The 19086-nt window shown below is 35.4% G+C and overlaps 1 protein-coding gene across 1 annotated transcript in view; it reads right to left on the bottom strand.

The window, feature by feature from the left end:
- Positions 1 to 19086, bottom strand: part of CFAP47 (cilia and flagella associated protein 47) — a 486133-nt gene that overhangs the window by 300759 nt on the left and 166288 nt on the right. The window contains 3 exon segments of the mRNA XM_061178124.1: positions 1843 to 1971; positions 2878 to 2959; positions 17497 to 17709. Coding sequence (XP_061034107.1) covers positions 1843 to 1971; positions 2878 to 2959; positions 17497 to 17709 — 424 coding nt within the window.

Raw genomic sequence — 19086 nt, 5'->3', positions numbered from 1 at the left:
TATAGTACCTGGACCATAATAGTTGTTGAATAAATTCATTCAACAAATATTTGTTGAGCCATCTGCTATGTAGCTGACACACTATTAAGTTCTGAGTTTACAAGTGATACTTGGTATCTAAATTCATAGACTTATAGGTTGGAGAAAATGGGTTAAATGAATGAGACATATACATGAAGGCATGCAGGAGCGCATAAGTGAATGGGTGAGTGAATGAAGCCCACAAACCAAGATTAGTACTAGCTTGTCCATAAACTAGGACATGTGCAGCTCTTCTGTTATGGAGGTGCTCCTCTTTATCAGTAGACAAAATTATATAGGAGGCAGCCTGGAGTTAAGAAAGAAAAGAAGAAAATTGTCTTTTCCCAAATCTAAGTTTGGGTGAGAGTCACAAATTCCCCCATACATTCTTCTGGGAATTACTAAAAAAAATACAGGATTTCTCCTCTTGACATCCAGCAAGAAAGACAGGGCAGGTTACTGGGAAAAGGTAGAGAGGGGGAGTAACTGGGAATCAAGCCGCAGAAGGAACTCGCCAGAGGGTAGGCTTGGGTGGCTGGCTGCAGTGGAGGATTTAGAGTGCCGGAGGGCAACAAGAGGGACCTGGGCTCCTGGGCCCCAGCGGAGAACAACAAGGAAGAAATAAGCTTTACCTACATCAGATGGTTTTATATGGCCGAAATCAGGTGATCTTGGAAGAAAGTATGTATGCATGTGAACCTTTGTACCCACATTTCTAAACTGGGGATATTACTGGTTGTGAAGACTAAACAAGATCACATTTAAAAAGCATTTTGTGACAAAAGTCTTACATATATTACTCACTATTTAGATTTTCATTTTATCCTTTCCTTTGAGTGACTAATTGCTGCTTCTATTTGACTTCTTCCTTCTTTCAACTCCCTACCCTACAGCTCACCCTATCTGTGGTTGTAATCTATGAGGACAGAGCAAAAGCCTCTATTGGTCTTAGTGGGCAAGATCCACAGCGCCATATTTGGAAACCTAGGGAATGATTTCAAAGACTGAAACCAGGACTTGTTTAAGCAATAAAGATATAGGGTGTGAAGGTGCAATTTATGCTACGTTAATCTACCCAAATATGGAACTTAACATGAAGCAAACTGGAGAATCTCATCAACACCTGGTCTCACCTACAGTTGTATGATTCCTAGTAAATATCTCTCCAGGATAACTTTATAGCAAGAGTCTACTAAGCATTAGAGGTAGAGACCATAATTTTCACCAACATCTATTCTTTCTTTCTTTCTTTCTTTATTTTTTGGCCACGCCACACAGCATGTGGGATCTTAGTTCCCCGACCAGGGATCGAACCTGCACCCCTTGCATTGGAAGCGCAGAGTCTTAACCACTGGGTCGCCAGGGAAGTCCCCCAACATCTATTCTTTAATCCTTCCTTTTATGTACCAGAATATGTCTGTACCTACCAATTTTAGAGACTACATTTCTCAATTTCCCTTGAAGCTAGGTGCAGTCATATGACTAAATTTTGCCCAATGGAAGGTGAAATGGAAATGATGTATTTTTCAGATGACATCCTTAAAAGGTATTTACTTGTCTTCTACTCTTTAACCTGCTTTTCCCTGTTCTGAGAAACTGATCCAGAAATGAAAGTCCAATACTGAGGATGGAAGAGACACCCACTATTTCTAAACCACTTCTCCACAATTCCATGAGAAAGAAAAATAATATTTCTATCTTATTTGGGCCACTGTGCTTTTTAATCTTTTACAGAAGCACTACCTATACCTTCACTACTACACTATTCATATAAATCAACCAAAAAAAACCCCTAGCAGTGAACAAGAGTGGAAAAGTTACCTGGTATGTCTGAAGGAATACATCTGTCCATGCCCATTTACTCCAGGCTTCAAACTTTGTAATATCTATAACAACAGAATGCTTTTCCTTAGGTATATTGGAAAACTTGGGCAACGTATTAGTGGAAGACTATAAGAAATAAAATATCACAACATTAATTACAATGCAAGGCAAATTTAAGTACAAAGTTTTAACTACTTAGTTAGCATACAATTTTTTTCTTTTCAAAACCTTTACATGTCTTTTTTTCCCACTCATCCAGATCTCTAATTCCCCATGTGCCACTAATAGAAACTATCAACACAGGTAACTTTCTGGAACTCACAGCCCCTATTTCAAGTTGTAGATTTATTCAAACAATGTACCTACTAGCTCACTCTGTGGCAGAAGTGGTAGAATGAGATGCAAAATTATTCTGAATTCTGAACCCCCAAAAGAGCCACACCCTTTGGATGAAGCCACAGGAACTCAGCAGAGTGCCAAAGAACAGGCCCCTGGCTCTTCTACTAATGTCATGTGGTGACTATAGTAACAGTGCCACAACTAAAGGAGCGTTGCCTCAAAGCCTACAGGCTTCTCAAGATAATTCCTCTTCTCAATAGGTTTTCATAAAATGAATTGTATAATTTGAAAAAAAAAATGAATATCTTGTTTAATTTCTCCCTATTCTTCTCTAAAACTAAAGAAAGGAAGTGGCAAGTGGCAGGGAAAATAAACCAGTATTTTCTTTGAAAGATATATAGTCTAAGGATGTATTTTAAGAAAAAATTTAAATAAGCACAGACCATTCTTTATTTCTAAATCCCTTAAAAGAAGCAATTACCTGTATATTTAAGGAAGCCATGTAATCATTTCTGCATGGGAACTCCACAGAGATTTTTTGACAAATACAAATATATACTGTCCAGAGAGGCATAATCCTTAGGATACTTCATAAATAAAAAATCAAAGATTCTAAAATAAAATCTAACAAAGACCAAAAACCAGTAAATTCAATAACAGTGCAGATTTTTCCAAGAAATTAAATTCCCTTACTGTAATTTCAATCCACTTCTTATAATCTTCTGGTTCAAGCAGAAATTCTGGCAGTACATGAGAAATACATGCTCCTTGAGCACTAAAATAAAAAAAGAAAAAAACACATTATTATAGCATAATATGATCGATCTATTACTTGCATTTGAACGTCAATAAAATTATTTCAATGCCATAGTTTATATATGTATTGAATTTTAATTTTCAAATTTAAAATTTATACAATTAATTTAAAACTTTCCTTAACAATGAAATGTGCATATGATGTTTCCTTTGGAGGATTAATAATGAGAAAGAACTTACTAAGTGCCTATAACCATACACATCTACCTTTACATGTTAATGGGACACAGACAGTTATACGACTTGGACCCTATTGTCAAGACCATTTATTGTTGTTATAATATTATAAAACTGAAAAATACCTGCAAAAAGTTTGAACACAATAGAACATCTATTAGATAGATCATTAATCACCCTATGTTCATGGAATGCCTATCACCACATATGCCTGAATATAGAAAACTCCAATGTAACATAATCCATCGCCTATTTTTCCAGAGAACATCCAAAAATTGTGGCCTTTGATTATATAAATTTATAGTATCTGAAGCAGCAAATATCTATTTATATTATTATATACATGTAATAGCATATACATGTATATAATTTATATTTTAAAATATATTTTTTCACTGTCATATTTCTTGAAATGTTTTTATCCGAAGTCTTCATATGCATGTCCACTACCACCAGAATCACTCTATAGCCATCTAATACAAATCTGGCACGAGTGCTTTTCAGTGGGGATTTGGGTGTTTAGGTCTAACTCATTGAGTGCGCAGAGAAGGCCACTTACCGTAAGCATTTAACAGAGAATTTACCATAAGCATGTAACAGAGAATGCCAGATCTAGTACTTAACTCTATAAACACCCTCAGCAGTTTGCAGTCCTGTAACTAGTGAAAAGTGGGAAAAAGAAAAAAGAGAAAGATGACTCTGAAAGCTCAAACCTTAAAGATAGCACAGATGAATGAGAAGAGGAAGGCCATGTTTGTGGGAGTGGAAGCAGACAGCAAGGTTCCGGAGTTGTTAAGTTTGCTGTGGCCCTGGGCCAGTCAAAGCTAGTGGAAGAAATCATGTTGCATACATAAAGCTCCTTTGTTTGGAAAACAAACATCATTCCTTCTCTTTGATTTTGACGCATTTCCCGTCTTCATTTGCATGATTCCTGTGTATCTTCATTACACTGGAATTACTATAGGTTTAAATAAAATCTAATTTTAATGGTACACCACTCCTTAGCAGAAGTAGCCACACTAAAGCCTATGTAAGAATTCAATGAGATGATGTCCATTAACTTGAAATCCTAGAGGTAAAACAAATAGCTCAGAGCCTTATGAAGAAACTGGAATACTTCCTTGCATGCAAAGCTAAGACAGGATCTCAAGAGGAAATAGTTGCTTCTATCAAATGCAATTGACAGCCTAAGGAAAACTATCAGGGAACCACTAAACTGAGAGTTTCCTGAAGAGGGAGACCACACGGTATTCATTTGAGTATTCCATAGTGCACAGCAGAGAGTAGGCCCTCAGTAACAAATTGAGGCCAAAGAATGCATTTTTGCATTGTTAAAGACAAGACAACAGGCCCAAAATGGAGCTGCTTATACTAAGCCCCACTTCACCAAATCAAGACTTCTTACAGTTTTGGCTCTCCCAGAAATGGAATCTTAAACCAGTCAATCAGGAATCGCCTGATCAGCACTACTTACGTTATCTGCCTGACAGACACCTGCCATTCCCTAAAGTAAAGTAAGCTTGGAATAACCAATCTGCTTTTTTTGCTGTAGGGGCAGAAAACTTTTCCTTTCTTCCCTTCTAAATTCGTTGGCTGGTCGAATAATCAAATTGACATAAGACAGATTAACAGGGGAAAAAAACAAATTTAATTACGTACCTATGGGAGCCCCACAAAGACATGAAGATTCAAAAGTAGTCAGGCAGTTGAGGTTTACATACTATGCTGAGCTTAGGAGAAGGGGGTAGGGATCTGGGGCTTCAAAGAGGAGGAAGAAAATTCACGGGAAGATGGGAAGTACAAGTGTTTGGCAAACAAATGTTTGCCATGCCATGAAAATAAGCCTTTCTGATGTAAAAAGTTGTTGCTAGTAATAGCTCTCTTCCTGGGACAGGCCCCCTATCTAAATTCTTTTAAGCAGTTAAGGGAGAGGTAAAATGCTTTTCATGAGTCTGCTGGTTCTCAATTGCCATTAGCTCAAAACAATCCCCACGCCAAAGGGGGACATTTGGGGGTGACATATTCTGTTCCCTCTCACTGCCTCAGTTCAACTTCCTGTTCTTGCCCCCTTCTGCCTATAAAAATCTCTTGCCTTTTATACCTCTTCAGAGCTCCTTTCTATCTGCTAGATTGAATGCTGACTGATTGATGGATTGCTGAAAGCCAGGAAGATCTTTAAAATTTACTCAGCTGAATTTTGTTCTTTAACAGCACTTTACAGAGGCTGTTATGAAGAGAGGGGTAGCAGAATAAGCCACCCTAAAATATGCCTCTTTGGAGAAACTGCAGAGACAGGAGAAGCTTTGAAAACAGAGTAGAAGTTATCCATTTGTAAGGGAAATCTACATTTATAAAGCAAATTTACATTAGAAAGGGGGCCTGCATCCCCTTTAAGTTACTACAGATAACTTTTCCACACAGGAGACTTATCTGGCAGGGCAATCTTTCTTTACCAAACATTGCCTCCTCTCACCTTCCAGTAAATTCCACCCCCCTGCCACCCTTTGAAGCCTTAGACCCCTATACACCTTAGGTCAGGACTGCACATAAACCTCAATCCTCTGGCTGCCTTCTGAGTCATATCTTTCTGAGGCTACCATACTACTTACATAGGTAATTGAGTATGGTTTTTTTCCTCCTGTTAATCTTTTATTCTTGGGGTTCAGCCAAGAACTTAGAAGGGTAAAGGAATAATTAGTTTTCCTCCTCTACATGAGACTTGTTTCATTCTTTTCATTCTGAATATATCTCAAGGCCTAACTTCATCAAACGATAAGACAATATTTACAATTATGTTTTGTCAATAGATTTTATGTGTGGTTAGTAGTTTTATAGAGTTGACTCTTATAATTGATTTGATTACATTTTACATTTGATTACATTTATGCTAGGTTTTCTATTTGAACCTTCTTCTGAGTTTACAGAGTAGAAGAAAATTAACTGAAATGAGTTATTAAATTCTAAACTTAATCTGCAAAATTATACTTTCTCGTTTACTGTGTAAAACATATAATTTCACTTGTACAGAACTCCTCACTCACTGACATCAAATTTAAATGGGAAAGCTAATAACATTTATGATTATTTTGAACCTTAATACATTTATTTCCATAATGAAACATACGCACATATCTTGGATTAACAACCCAATTTTATTAACCATACTGTCACTTTCTAAATGTTGAAGAATTTTATCACAGCCAACATATCCTGATAGGCATGTATTTGCTGATAAAAGAGCAACAAATTTGAATAGCTTGGCTTTAATTCCAAAATCATTCTTCCATACCTGCATCCTCATACCATAAAATGTCAAAACAGAAACCACCCATGTTAATGTTAACACTACTGGGAGCTGTGACAATAATAATGCTCCAAGGATAACATGACGATCACAAGTACCATAGAGTTTAATGATGCTATCAGAAAACTGATTTTTATAATGCACAAACAATAAGGATTTATTTAAGTAACGAAACTTCCTTCTTTTGTTCACAGTTAATACTCCATTAGACTTTAAAAGCACAACGAACTTTCTAAACAAGAAGAGCATTAGAATTTTTGCCTTATTGAATTAGAGCATTTAATTTATTGCATGAATCATCAAGGACCAAGCGTAGGAAGTGGTAAAATTAAAAGTCATGTGCTTTCTATTTTAAACTCATAAAAATTTAAATAAAATTCCCATTTTATCTAATGAAAACACAACAACCTACAGACTGGGAGAAAATATTTGCAAATGATGCGACCCACAAGGGCTTAATTTCCAAAATACACAAACAATTCACACAATTGAATAACAAAAAAAAAAACAACCCGATCGAAAAATGGGCAGAAGACCTGAATAGACAATTCTCCAAAGAAGACATACAGATGGGATAACAGGCACATGAAAAGATGCTCACCATCGCTAATTATTACAGAAATGCAAATCAAAACTACAATGAGGTACCACCTCACACCAGTCAGAATGGCCATCATTAAAAAGTCTACAAATAATAATTGCTAGAGAGGGTGTGGAGAAAAGGGAACCCTACTACACTGTTGGTGGGAATGTAAATTGGTGCAGCCACTATGAAAACCTCCAGTATGGAGGTTCCTCAAAAAACTAAAAATAAAGTTGCCATATGATCCAGCAATCCCACTCCTGGGCATATACCCAGACAAAATTATAATTTGAAAAGATACATGCATCCCAATGTCCATTGCAGCACTACTTACAATAGCCAAGACATGGAAACAATCTAAATGTCCACTGAAGGATGAATGGATAAAAAAGATGTGGGATGTATATACAATGGAATATTATTCAGCCATTAAAAAGAATGAAATAATGCCATTTGCAGCAGCATGGACAGAACTAGAGATTATCATGGTAAGTGAAGTAAGTCAGAAAGAGAAAGACAAATACGATATGATATCACTTATATGTGGAATCTAAAATAAGACACAGGGCTTCCCTGGTGGCACAGTGGTTAAGAATCCGCCTGCCAATGCAGGAGACACGGGTTCAAGCCCTGGTCCGGGAAGATCCCACATGCTGCGGAGCAACTAAGCCTGTGCGCCACAACTACTGAGCCTGCACTCTAGAGCCTGCAAGCCACAATTACTGAAGCTTGTGCACCTAGAGCCCGTGCTCTGCAACAAGAGAAGCCACCGCAATGAGAAGCCCGCGCACCGCAACAAAGAGTAGCCCCCGCTCGCCACAACTAGAGAAAGCCCACAAGCAGCAACGAAGACCCAAGGCGGCCAAAAATAAATAAATAAATAAATAAATAAATAAATTTATTAAAAAATAAATAAAATAAAATACAACACAAATGAACATATCTACGAAACAGAAACAGACTCACAAACATAGAGAACAGACTTGTGGTTGCCAAGAGGGATGGGGGTGGGGGAGGGAAGGATTGGGACTTTGGGATTAGTAGATGTAAACTATTATATACAGGATGGATAAACAACAAGGTCGTACTGTATAGCACAGGGAACTATATTCAATATCCTGTGATAAGCCATAATGGAAAAGAATATGAAAAAGTATATACATATATATATACATATATATGTATACAACTGAGTCACTTTGCTGTACAACAGAGAGTAATGCAACATTGTAAATCAACTATACTTCAGTAAAAAATATTTTTAGAAAATAATAACTTTCATATGAAAAAGTAATGTTAAAAAAACACCAAATTGAATTCTGTCTAGAGTAATCGCTTAGAAACTTGTTAAATATGTATGTAAAATGCCATTAACTTCTATTAAGATCTTATTTTCTGAAGAAGAATACAGTCTTTTCCTTATGTGAAAAGTGAGTGGGGTTGAATAGATGATCTTTGGGTTCATTTCCAGTTTATTTATTATTTTTAATTTGTATTGGAGTATAGTTGCTTTACAATATTGCGTTAGTTTACGCTGTACAGCAAAGTGAATCAGCTATACGTATACATACATCCCCTCGTTTTTGGATTTCCTTCTCATTTAGGTCATCACAGAGCACTGAGTAGAGTTCCCGGTGCTGTAGGTTCTCATTAGTTATCTATTTTATACATAGTATCAAGAGTATATATGTCAATCCCAATCTCCCCATTCATCCCACCCCCTTCAACAAAATTTTTGAAAAATAAAAATAAAAGACACACTTGACAAATACTGGTTTTCTGGCATTCTTATAACAACAAAACATTTATTTCTAATAGAACAGATTTCTAAAATATTCTATTTCCTGAAATAATATCACAAGAGTCAGTTTTCAGTATGTCACTAATGGTTATCACACTGGAATAATTTAAGAAAACATTTTGGCATATGAAAGCCATAGATCATAATTTATTTAAATAATAATAATCTACTATGCATCATGTAATACACATTTTATTATTTCTAATACTTTTTATCAACCAAAGAAGTTTAAGAATTATCATTGTCAATTTTACAGATATTGAAATTGGAGCTTAAACAGCTTAAGTACTTTGTACAAAGTCACAAAAGTACAAAAGAGCTAGAATTTAAGCTTGCATCTGTCTGATTCAAAAGTCATGCTCTTTAATCCACTTCACTGCACTGTTCCAGAATCACTTCTTATGCTGTTGCTTTGAAATATTTCCATTCTTAGATGAAACTCCATTAAATAAGATATATATAATGGTCATGCAAAAGTAAGAAGGATATAAAGTTTTTAAAGATAAAAGAAGTGAAATCACAAATGGAATTAAATTTATTGGGCTGGCCAAAAAGTTTGTTCGGTTTTAAGTAAAAATAGACATTTTTCATTTTCACCAAGAACTTTATTGAACAACGTATTCATTAACCGAATGAACTTTTCGGCGAACCCAATACTTATAAAGGGAAGAGGGTTAGTTTTTCTAAGTATATTTATTTTGGTGTATGAACAATTTGTTTAAAAATCAATGAGTCCAACAGAATGGGAATGGTTCCATAAACAACGGTATCTCTTTGTAATTAAAAGTGGTTTGTGAAGAGTTTTTAACAAAACAGGGAAATGTTTATGTTAAGTTAAAAAAGCAGGATTAAAATATGTTTAGAAGGGAATCTCAACTAAGAAATAAATATGCATAAAATTGACTTGAAGGAAATACAGTAAAATGTTAACTGAAGTTAAAAAAAAATCAATGGAATTAGAAAGTAACAGTTATAGTAGTCTTATTTTATGTGATATCCTACTTTACAGTTTCAATGAAGGGTACATGATGTTTATATTCTGCTTCTATTTTGAGTTTTATATTATGGAAAATACAAATCAAAAAAGTTTATTTTTCAATGAAAATCACATCATAAAAATGAATACTGGTTATAAACAAATGAAATTATATCAAAGGATGTTAGGTACTGTATTAGTCTGCTCAGGCTGTCATAACAGAATACCATAGGCTGGGTAACTTAAACAACAGAAATTTATTTTCTCACAGTTTTGGAGGCAAGAAGTCCAAGAACAAGCAAGGTGCCAGCCAATTCAGTTTCTGGTGAGACCTCTCTTCCTAAGAAGATAGCTTAGAGTCCCACCCTTATGACATCTTTAACCATAATTACATCCTAAAGGTCCTATCTCCAAATACACTCATAATGGGGGTTAGGGCTTCAACAAGTGAATTCTAGGGAGACACAATTCATTCTATAACAGGCACAAAAGACAGGAAACATTAAGCATATTATTTCAAATACAGCAATATAAAATTTATTGTAAAATATAACACCCAATTTATATATTTTTTTAATAATAGAAGACACATGGCATTGTTATGATCTGAAATATGTACCTCCAAAAGTCATATGTTAAAAACCTAACCCTCAGTATTCCAGAATGTAACTGTATTTGGAGTTAAGGCCTTTAAAGAGGTGATTAAGGTAAAATGAAGCCCTTAGAGTGGGCCCTAATCCAATCTGACCGGTGTCCTTCTAAGAAGATGGAGTTTAGACACACAGAGAGACACCAGGGGGGTGTGCACACATAAGAAAGACCATGTAAGGACACAGAGAGAAGGCAGCCATCTGCAAGCCAAGCCAGAGGCCTCAGAAGAGAACCAATCTGCAGACACCTTGATCTTGCACTTCCAGCTTCCAGAACTGTGAGAAAATAAATTTCTGTTGTTTAAGGCTGCCAGTCTGTGGCATTTTGTTATGGTTGTTCTAGCAAACTAATATAGGTATTATGGAATAAATGCCTTAAAGTTATTTTTAAGACTTTATAGTTTAATATTATATATAATGTTCAATGTATGACATTCATAGTACATACCCCACCTTTCTCCAACTTGACCCTCTCTCACTGGAATCTCTCCTAGAATGCAAATCCTTTACCTTTTCTTCTTTTACCCCTAATTTTTATATTTCACAAAATTTTCCTGTTTTATGACTGTCCTGAGATCCAATTTCACAGTTTTATTTCTTTCACCACATAAGCTCAAAAACTAAAGCTCTGTGAGTGACAATGTTAATAAATAAATGTTTAATGAACATTGGCCACATTCCATGTTATCAATGACCCTGGGTGTTAGAGATGCCAGATGAATGAGATGTGCTTCCCGTCCTCAGCATGCTTAAAAATTACTGGGGTACACAGACTCATGAATAAGTCAGTGGTGTTGAAAATAATTTACATAGTTATACACAGCTGTGCTGTTTTCCTTAACAGAATCTTCCTCATTCTCCCACCCAGACTGGTTGTAGAGGAACAGGGGGAAATGTAGACTTGGATCTTCACATATCTTAGTCTCTTCTAACCTGAACAGTCTCTTTACAGTAACTCTGTTCTTTGGGATAAACAGTCAAAATTTCAGACCTTCCCATCCCCCCAACAAGATGGCATCTGGGAAGAGGCAGATTTATTTTCTACTAAATAAAGCTTCAACTTCAGGTTTCCTCACTTTCATGAGCCTCTTCTAAAGCTATGTATGTAATTTTTGTATTTAGAATTTGATATTATTTTATAAAGAAGGGATCTCCAAATCGTGTAAGGCCTCTCAGAACATGGATCAGCCCTGCAGTGGGCTTTCATGAGGTAGGGGAGACGGGCTCTTGTGTCTGTACATGGATCTGTCACTACTTTTCTGGATCCTCAGTCTCTGTAGCAATGCCCCCTCTCTACCTGGAGCCTACTGACATGTTGCCATCTGCTACTGAGGCCTGAGATAGGGATCTTGAGTCTCTCCTCTTAGTCCCACCCAGGACCAAGAGGGTCTCATAACTGACTCAGCCACTTCCCAGTTGTCATATATTTTTCATTAATGCTGTGGCTGCAGAGCCAGCCATCTCCTACTCTTCTACCTATTCAATGGAGTCCCTCTCATTTAGTCAGGCTCCATAACAGATTGCCTGGGTCTTAACTCAGTCACCTTCAGTGACTTTGAAACTCCTACATCTCTTCCAACCACAAGAAACTTAAGCCAGTTTTGGCTATTGACATGACAGTGAGAGCCTAAGACACAAAGAAAAAATATTTTGTTCAGTACCATGTCTAATTTTTAAGACCACAGTATTGCTAGGGACAGAAAAATTCTGATCTGGAAATTAAAAAAAAAATGAACACCGAAACTTTGATTTACATTCCTGCTATAAGTGCCCTCTTCTTACCCTTCATCCCCATTCCTGCTAAAGAAGCTGAACATCTCTGGCCAACTATGGAGTAAATTCCACATGAAAAGAAACATATAAAAATATGATATTTCAAAATATATTAACCACATTACATAAATAACTACAAGTAACAAATGCTATTTTAGTGGTACAGGAGCATGGATGATGGAGTAATAGGCTGCCTATGGATGTGGAGAGTTCCAGTGGACAAGGATACTGCAAATGTAGGCAGGGGAAGTGGTATAAATTTACCAACACTCCCCTGACACTTTTTTTTTTATATGAACAAAACTTTTATTTAAAAAATTTTTTAACACCTTTATTGGAGTATAATTGCTTTACAATGGTGTGTTAGTTTCTGCTGTATAACAAAGTGAATCAGCTATATGTATACATATATCCCCATATCCCCTCCCTCTTCTGTCTCCCTCCCACCCTCCTTATCCCACCCCTCTAGGTGGTCACAAAGCATCGAGTTGATCTCCCTGTGCTATGCAGCTGCTCCCCACTAGTTATCTATTTTACATTTGGTAATGTATATATGTCCATGCTACTCTCTCACTTCATCCCAGATTACCATTCCCCCTCACCATGTCCTCAAGTCCATTCTCTACATCTGCATATTTATTCCTTTCCTGCCGCTAGGTTCATCAGAACCATTTATTTATTTACTTATTTTTTTAGATTCCATATATATGTGTTAGCATACAGTATTTGTTTTTCTCTTTCTGACTTACTTCACTCTATATCACAGACTCTAGGTCCATCCACCTCACGACAAATAACTCAATTTCGTTTCTTTTTATGGCTGAGTATTATTCCATTGTATATATGTGCCACATCTTCTTTATCCATTCATCTGTTGATGGACACTTAGGTTGTTTCCATTTCCTGGCTATTGTAAATAGTGCTGCAATGAATACTGTGGTACATGACTCTTTTTGAATTATGGTTCTCTCAGGGTACATGCCCAGTAGTGGGATTGCGGGGTCATATGGTAGTTCTATTTTTAGTTTTTTAAGGAACCTCCATATTGTTCTCCATAGTGGCTGTATTAATTTACAATCCCAGCAACAGTGCAACAGGGTTCCTTTTCTCTACACCCTCTCCAGCATTTATTGTTTGTAGATTTTTTGATGATAGCCATTCATCAGGGTGTGAGGTGATACCTCACTGTAGTTTTGATTTGCATTTCTCTAATGATTAGTGATGTTGAGCATCCTTTCATGTGTTTGTTGGCAATCTGTATATCTTCTTTGGAGAAATGTCTATTTAGATCTTCCACCCATTTTTGGATTGGGTTGTTTTTTTTTTGATATTGAGCTGCATGAGCTGCTTCTATATTTTGGAGATTAATCCTTTGTCAGTTGCTTCATTTAAAAATATTTTCTCCCATTCTGAGGGTTGTCTTTTCATCTTATGGTTTCCTTTGCTGTGCAAAAGTTTTTAAGTTTCATTAGGTTCCATTTGTTTATTTTTGTTTTTATTTCCATTTCTCTAGGAGCTGGGTCAAAAAGGATCTTGCTGTGATTTATGTCATAGAGTGTTCTACCTATGTTTTCCTCTAAGAGTTTTATAGTGTCTGGCCTTACATTTAGGTCTTGAATCCATTTTGAGTTTATTTTTGTGTATGGTATTAGGAAGTATTCTAATTTCATTTTTTTACAAGTAGCTGTCCAGTTTTCCCAGCACGACTTATTGAAGAGGCTCTCTTTTCTCCACTGCATATTCTTGTGTCCTTTATCAAAGATAAGGTGACCGTATGTGCGTGGGTTTATCTCTGGGCTTTCTATCCTGTTCCACTGATCTGTATTTCTGTTTTTGTGCCAGTACCATACTGTCTTGATTACTGTAGCTTTGTAGTATAGTCTGAAGTCAGGGAGCCTGATTCCTCCAGCTCCGTTTTTCTTTCTCAAGACTGCTTTGGCTATTTGGAGTCTTTTGTGTTTCCATACAAATTGTGAAATTTTTTGTTCTACTTCTGTGAAAAATGCCATTCGCAGTTTCATAGGGATTGCATTGAATCTGTAGATTGCTTTGGGTAGTAGAGTCATTTTCACAATGTTGATTCTTCCAATCCAAGAACATGGTATAGCTCTCTATCTGTTTGTATCATCTTTAATTTCTTTCATCAGTGTCTTATAGTTTTCTGCATACAGGTCTTCTGTTTCCTTAGGTAGGTTTATTCCTAGGTATATTATTCTTTTGGTTGCAGTGGTAAATGGGAGTGTTTCCTTAATTTCTCTTTCAGATTTTCATCATTAGTGCATAGGAATGCAAGAGATTTCTGTACATTAATTTTGTATCCTGCTACTTTACCAAATTCATTGATTAGCTCTGGTAGTTTTCTGGTAGCATCCTTAGGATATTCTATGTATAGTATCATGTGCTCTGCAAACAGTGACAGCTTTCTTTTTTCCGGTTTGGATTCCTTTATTTTGTTTTCTTCTCTGATCGCTGTGGCTAAAACTTCCAAAACTATGCTGAATAATAATGGTGAGAGTGAGCATCCTTGTCTTCCTCCTGATTTTAGAGGAAATGGTTTCAGTTTTTCACCATTGAGAACAATGTTGGCTGTGGTTTGTCACATATGGCCTTTATTATGTTGAGGTAAGTTCCCTCTATGCCTACTTTCTGGAGAGTTTTTATCATAAATGGGTGTTGAATTTTGTTGAAAGCTTTTTCTGCATCTATTGAGACTATCATATGGTTTTTATCCTTCAGTTTGTTAATATGGTGTATCACCTTGATTGATTTGCGTATATTGAAGAATCCTTGCATTCCTGGGATAAACCCCACTTGATTATGGTGTATGATCTTTTTAATGTGATGTTGGATTCTGTTTGCTAGTATTTTGTTGAGGATTTTTGCATCTATGTTCATCAGTGATATCGGTCTGTAGTTTTCTTTTTTTGTGTGACATCTTTGGTTTTGGTATCAGGGTGATGGTGGCCTCATAGAATGAGTTTGGGAGTGTTCCTCCCTCTGCTATATTTTGGAAGTCTTTGAGAAGGATAAGTGTTACCTCTTCTCTAAATGTTTGATAGAATTTGCCTGTGAAGCCATCTGGTCCTGGGCTTTTGTTTGTTGGAAGATTTTTAATCACAGTTTCAATTTCAGTGCTTGTGATTGGTCTGTTTTTATTTTCTATTTCTTCATGCTTCTGTCTAGAAACATTGTGCTTTTCTAAGACTTTGTTCATTTCTTCCAGGTTGTCCATTTTACTGGCATATAGTTGCTTGTAGTAATCTCTCATGATCCTTTGTATTTTTGCAGTGTCAGTTATTACTTCTCTGTTTTCATTTCTAATTCTGTTGATTTGAGTCTTCTCCCTTTTTTTCTTGATGAGCCTGACTAATGGTTTATCAATTTTGTTTATCTTCTCAAAGAACCAGCTTTTAGTTTTATTGATCTTTGCTATCGTTTCCTTCATTTCTTTTTCATTTATTTCTGATCTGATCTTTATGATTTCTTTCCTTCTAACTTTGGGATTTTTTTGTTCTTCTTTCTCTAATTGCTTTAGCTGTAAGGTTAGGTTGTTTATTTGAGATGTTTCTTGTTTCTTGAGGTAGGATTGTATTGCTATAAACTTCCCTCTTAGAACTGCTTTTGCTGCATCCCATAGGTTTTGGGTCGTCCTGTTTTCATTGTCATTTGTTTCTAGGTATTTTTTGATTTCCTCTTTGATTTCTTCAGTGATCTCTTGGTTATTTAGTAGCATATTGTCTAACCTCCATGTGTTTGTGTTTTTTACAGTTGTTTTCCTGTAATTGATATCTAGTCTCATAGTGCTATGGTCGGAAAAGATACTTGATACGATTTCAATTTTTTTAAATTTACCAAGGCTTGATTTGTGACCCAAGATATGATCTATCCTGGAGAATGTTCCATGACTACTTTAGAAGAAAATGTATTCTATTATTTTGGGATGGAATCTCCTATAAATATCAATTAAGTCCATCTTGTTTAATGTATCATTTAAAGCTTGTGCTTCCTTATTTAGTTTCATTTTGGATGATCTGTCCATTGGTGAAAGTGGGGTGTTAAAGTCCCCTACTATGATTGTGTTACTGTTGCTTTCCCCTTTTATGGCTGTTAGTATTTGCCTTATGTATTGAGGTGCTCCTATGTTGGGTGCATAAATATTTACAATTGTTATATCTTCTTCTTGGATTGATCCCTTGATCATTATGTAGTATCCTTCTCTATCTCCTGTAATAGTCTTTATTTTAAAGTCTATTTTGTCTGATATGAGAGCTGCTACTCCAGCTTTCTTTTGATTTCCATTTGCATGGAATATCTTTTTCCGCCCCAACACTTTCAGTCTGTATGTGTCCCTAGGTCTGAAGTGGGTCTCTTGTAGACAGCATATATACGGGTCTTCTTTTTGTATCCATTCAGCCAGTCTATGTCTTTTGGTTGGAGCATTTATTCCATTTACATTTGAGGTAATTATCGATATGTATGTTCCTATTACCACTTTCTTAATTGTTTTGGGTTTCTTCTTGTAGGTTTTTTCCTTCTCTTGTGTTTCCTGCCTAGAGAAGTTCCTTTCCCCTGACACTCTTAATGAACATTATTTTCCTATTTCTTGGTCAATTGCCATTTAATGTCTTCAGAGGAACACAGACATTATGATGACAAGTATTTTTCCAGTATTTTCTATCAACCATTTTTGGAAAATTTCATATGCTTATTATTTGAATATTAAAACACTTTAATATGCAGACTAAAAGTTCACAGTATCCAGGACTTGAGATTATACTAACAGTAATCTGAGGAATAAATTTATTGGTTTCATCCCTTTTTTAACTCAATAGATTTCTATATTTGCCTTACCTGAAGATTCTCAAAATGAGTTCATGGACGACAAGTATCAGTATCACTGCAAACTTGTTATAAATGTAAATTAGCATCATATTCTCTGTGACGAAGAACCAGTAACCTGTTTAACACACCATCACAATGACTTGGATGCATGATAAAGTTTGGGAATGACTGCCTTAGATTATAAATTCAATAGGTCATAAAATGCTTATTTTCTATTATTTCTCTAAGGTACATATTATAGGGTTATGTATACTGTAGAAACTTAGTAAATATTTTATAAAAAGACAAATAATATCAAAGCCTGTCTATCTATCTACCCACCCATCTACTTACTTATCTATCCATCCATGCCACAGTTACATTTTTAAATTAGTACATCCATGCTCTTACCTGAGAAAGTCACGAAGTGAAGAATGTTGCAAATGAAGTTGAATCATCCTTTCAGTGTAATCCACAGGTAAAGACTGACTTGAAGTAATTCCAGGTGGCATTTTTCCACTCAAGTGGAGCATCACATCATAAATGGTCTTATTATATTTGGAAAAGCCATTCTGTCTGGAAAATTTTTTGGGTGATGGAGCTGATGAGTAGAATTGTATTTTACTTTATACACATCCCTATGGGAAAACAATTTTAAAATTAAAAACGTCTCACAATGTTATAGAAAAAAAAAAACTATTCTCAATGACTAAATAAAATTCTATTTAAAATCAAAGAAGAAATTACAAAATTCACTTCATTTACCTATTTGTTAGTAAAAATTAGATATTTTTATAACCTCAGAGCTTTCCATTATCTTGTTTTAAGCACACATCATTATCTAACGTTGCAACTGTCAAGTCCAAAAGATTGGATTGTGATTAGAAAATGTTAAGTGCTTTGGAAAAACAGAATAAGGGTTAAATTCTGGACTCATTACCTACCAACTGTGTGAGTATAATGAGTTTATTTAAACTTAATGAACTCAATGTTGTACACTATAAATTGGAGATAATAATGCCTATAATAATTTGCAAAACAGATTTCAAACGTTCATCATACATATATCAGTATATACAAATTTATATATATTTTCTCAATATTTATACTTTAATAGTCAGAAGGGCACATGCTGCACACTCGTTGCATGAGTGGGGATTTTCATTTTAAAGATAAAGTCCAGAAATCTATTGTTTCCACATATTTTTCTGTTCTTTAAATAACACAATATAATCTCTATTTCTTGATATCTCCCATACCAAGTTGTGATGCATGTTAATTTTTAAATGGAGTAAAAAATTCCAACTAATTCTTGCTGCCTACAGTTTATCAAATATCTAATACTACACTGCTTATTTGTCTGCTAACAATGAGAGTCACAAATGCATCACTCGCTTAGACTGAGAAATAAAAAGTGCCCAAGGGGCCATTGTGAATGGCAGTTCTCCAGTTTAGTAGCTAGTAGGTCTGTATAGCATATACAAGAGAAAGTACAAGTAAGGGTTTGACTACCATTCCTCAAACCCTTGCTCTGCCACTTACTCTGTGACTTTATGGAAGTTACTTGACCTTTCTTTCCTCAACCTCCTGAAAAGTAATGTACATAATAAACCTAGTATATCCTGAAGTTACCAACAAATCAACCAAATATTTCATGGAGAAAATTAGCCCCATCATAGGCTTTAAAATAGTTCTACAAAAAATTATGAAAAAGATAAATGGTCTAAACAGAATTAAAACATAACCAATGACCAAGTAAAAGGAAAAAGAAAGCAATAAGATGAGTGCAAATGGAAAGAAACAATAAACACTATAAACAGACACACAGGGGCTCCATTTATTACAGTTGTAAGACACATATTTTAAATTAAGTGCACGTACTATGTTTAAAATTGAGAATTTTGTCACTGAACTATAAATTATATCAAAAATGACTAAATGGAAAATTTTCAAATAAACAAATCCAGTCAGTAAAATTAAGAGAGCAATGGATGAGTTTAA

This window comes from Eubalaena glacialis, chromosome X, assembly GCF_028564815.1.
Source record: "Eubalaena glacialis isolate mEubGla1 chromosome X, mEubGla1.1.hap2.+ XY, whole genome shotgun sequence".
NCBI classification, from domain to species: Eukaryota; Metazoa; Chordata; class Mammalia; order Artiodactyla; family Balaenidae; genus Eubalaena; species Eubalaena glacialis.
The sequence above is the reverse complement of the archived record's forward strand: the minus strand, read 5'-3'. Positions and strand labels throughout refer to the sequence as shown.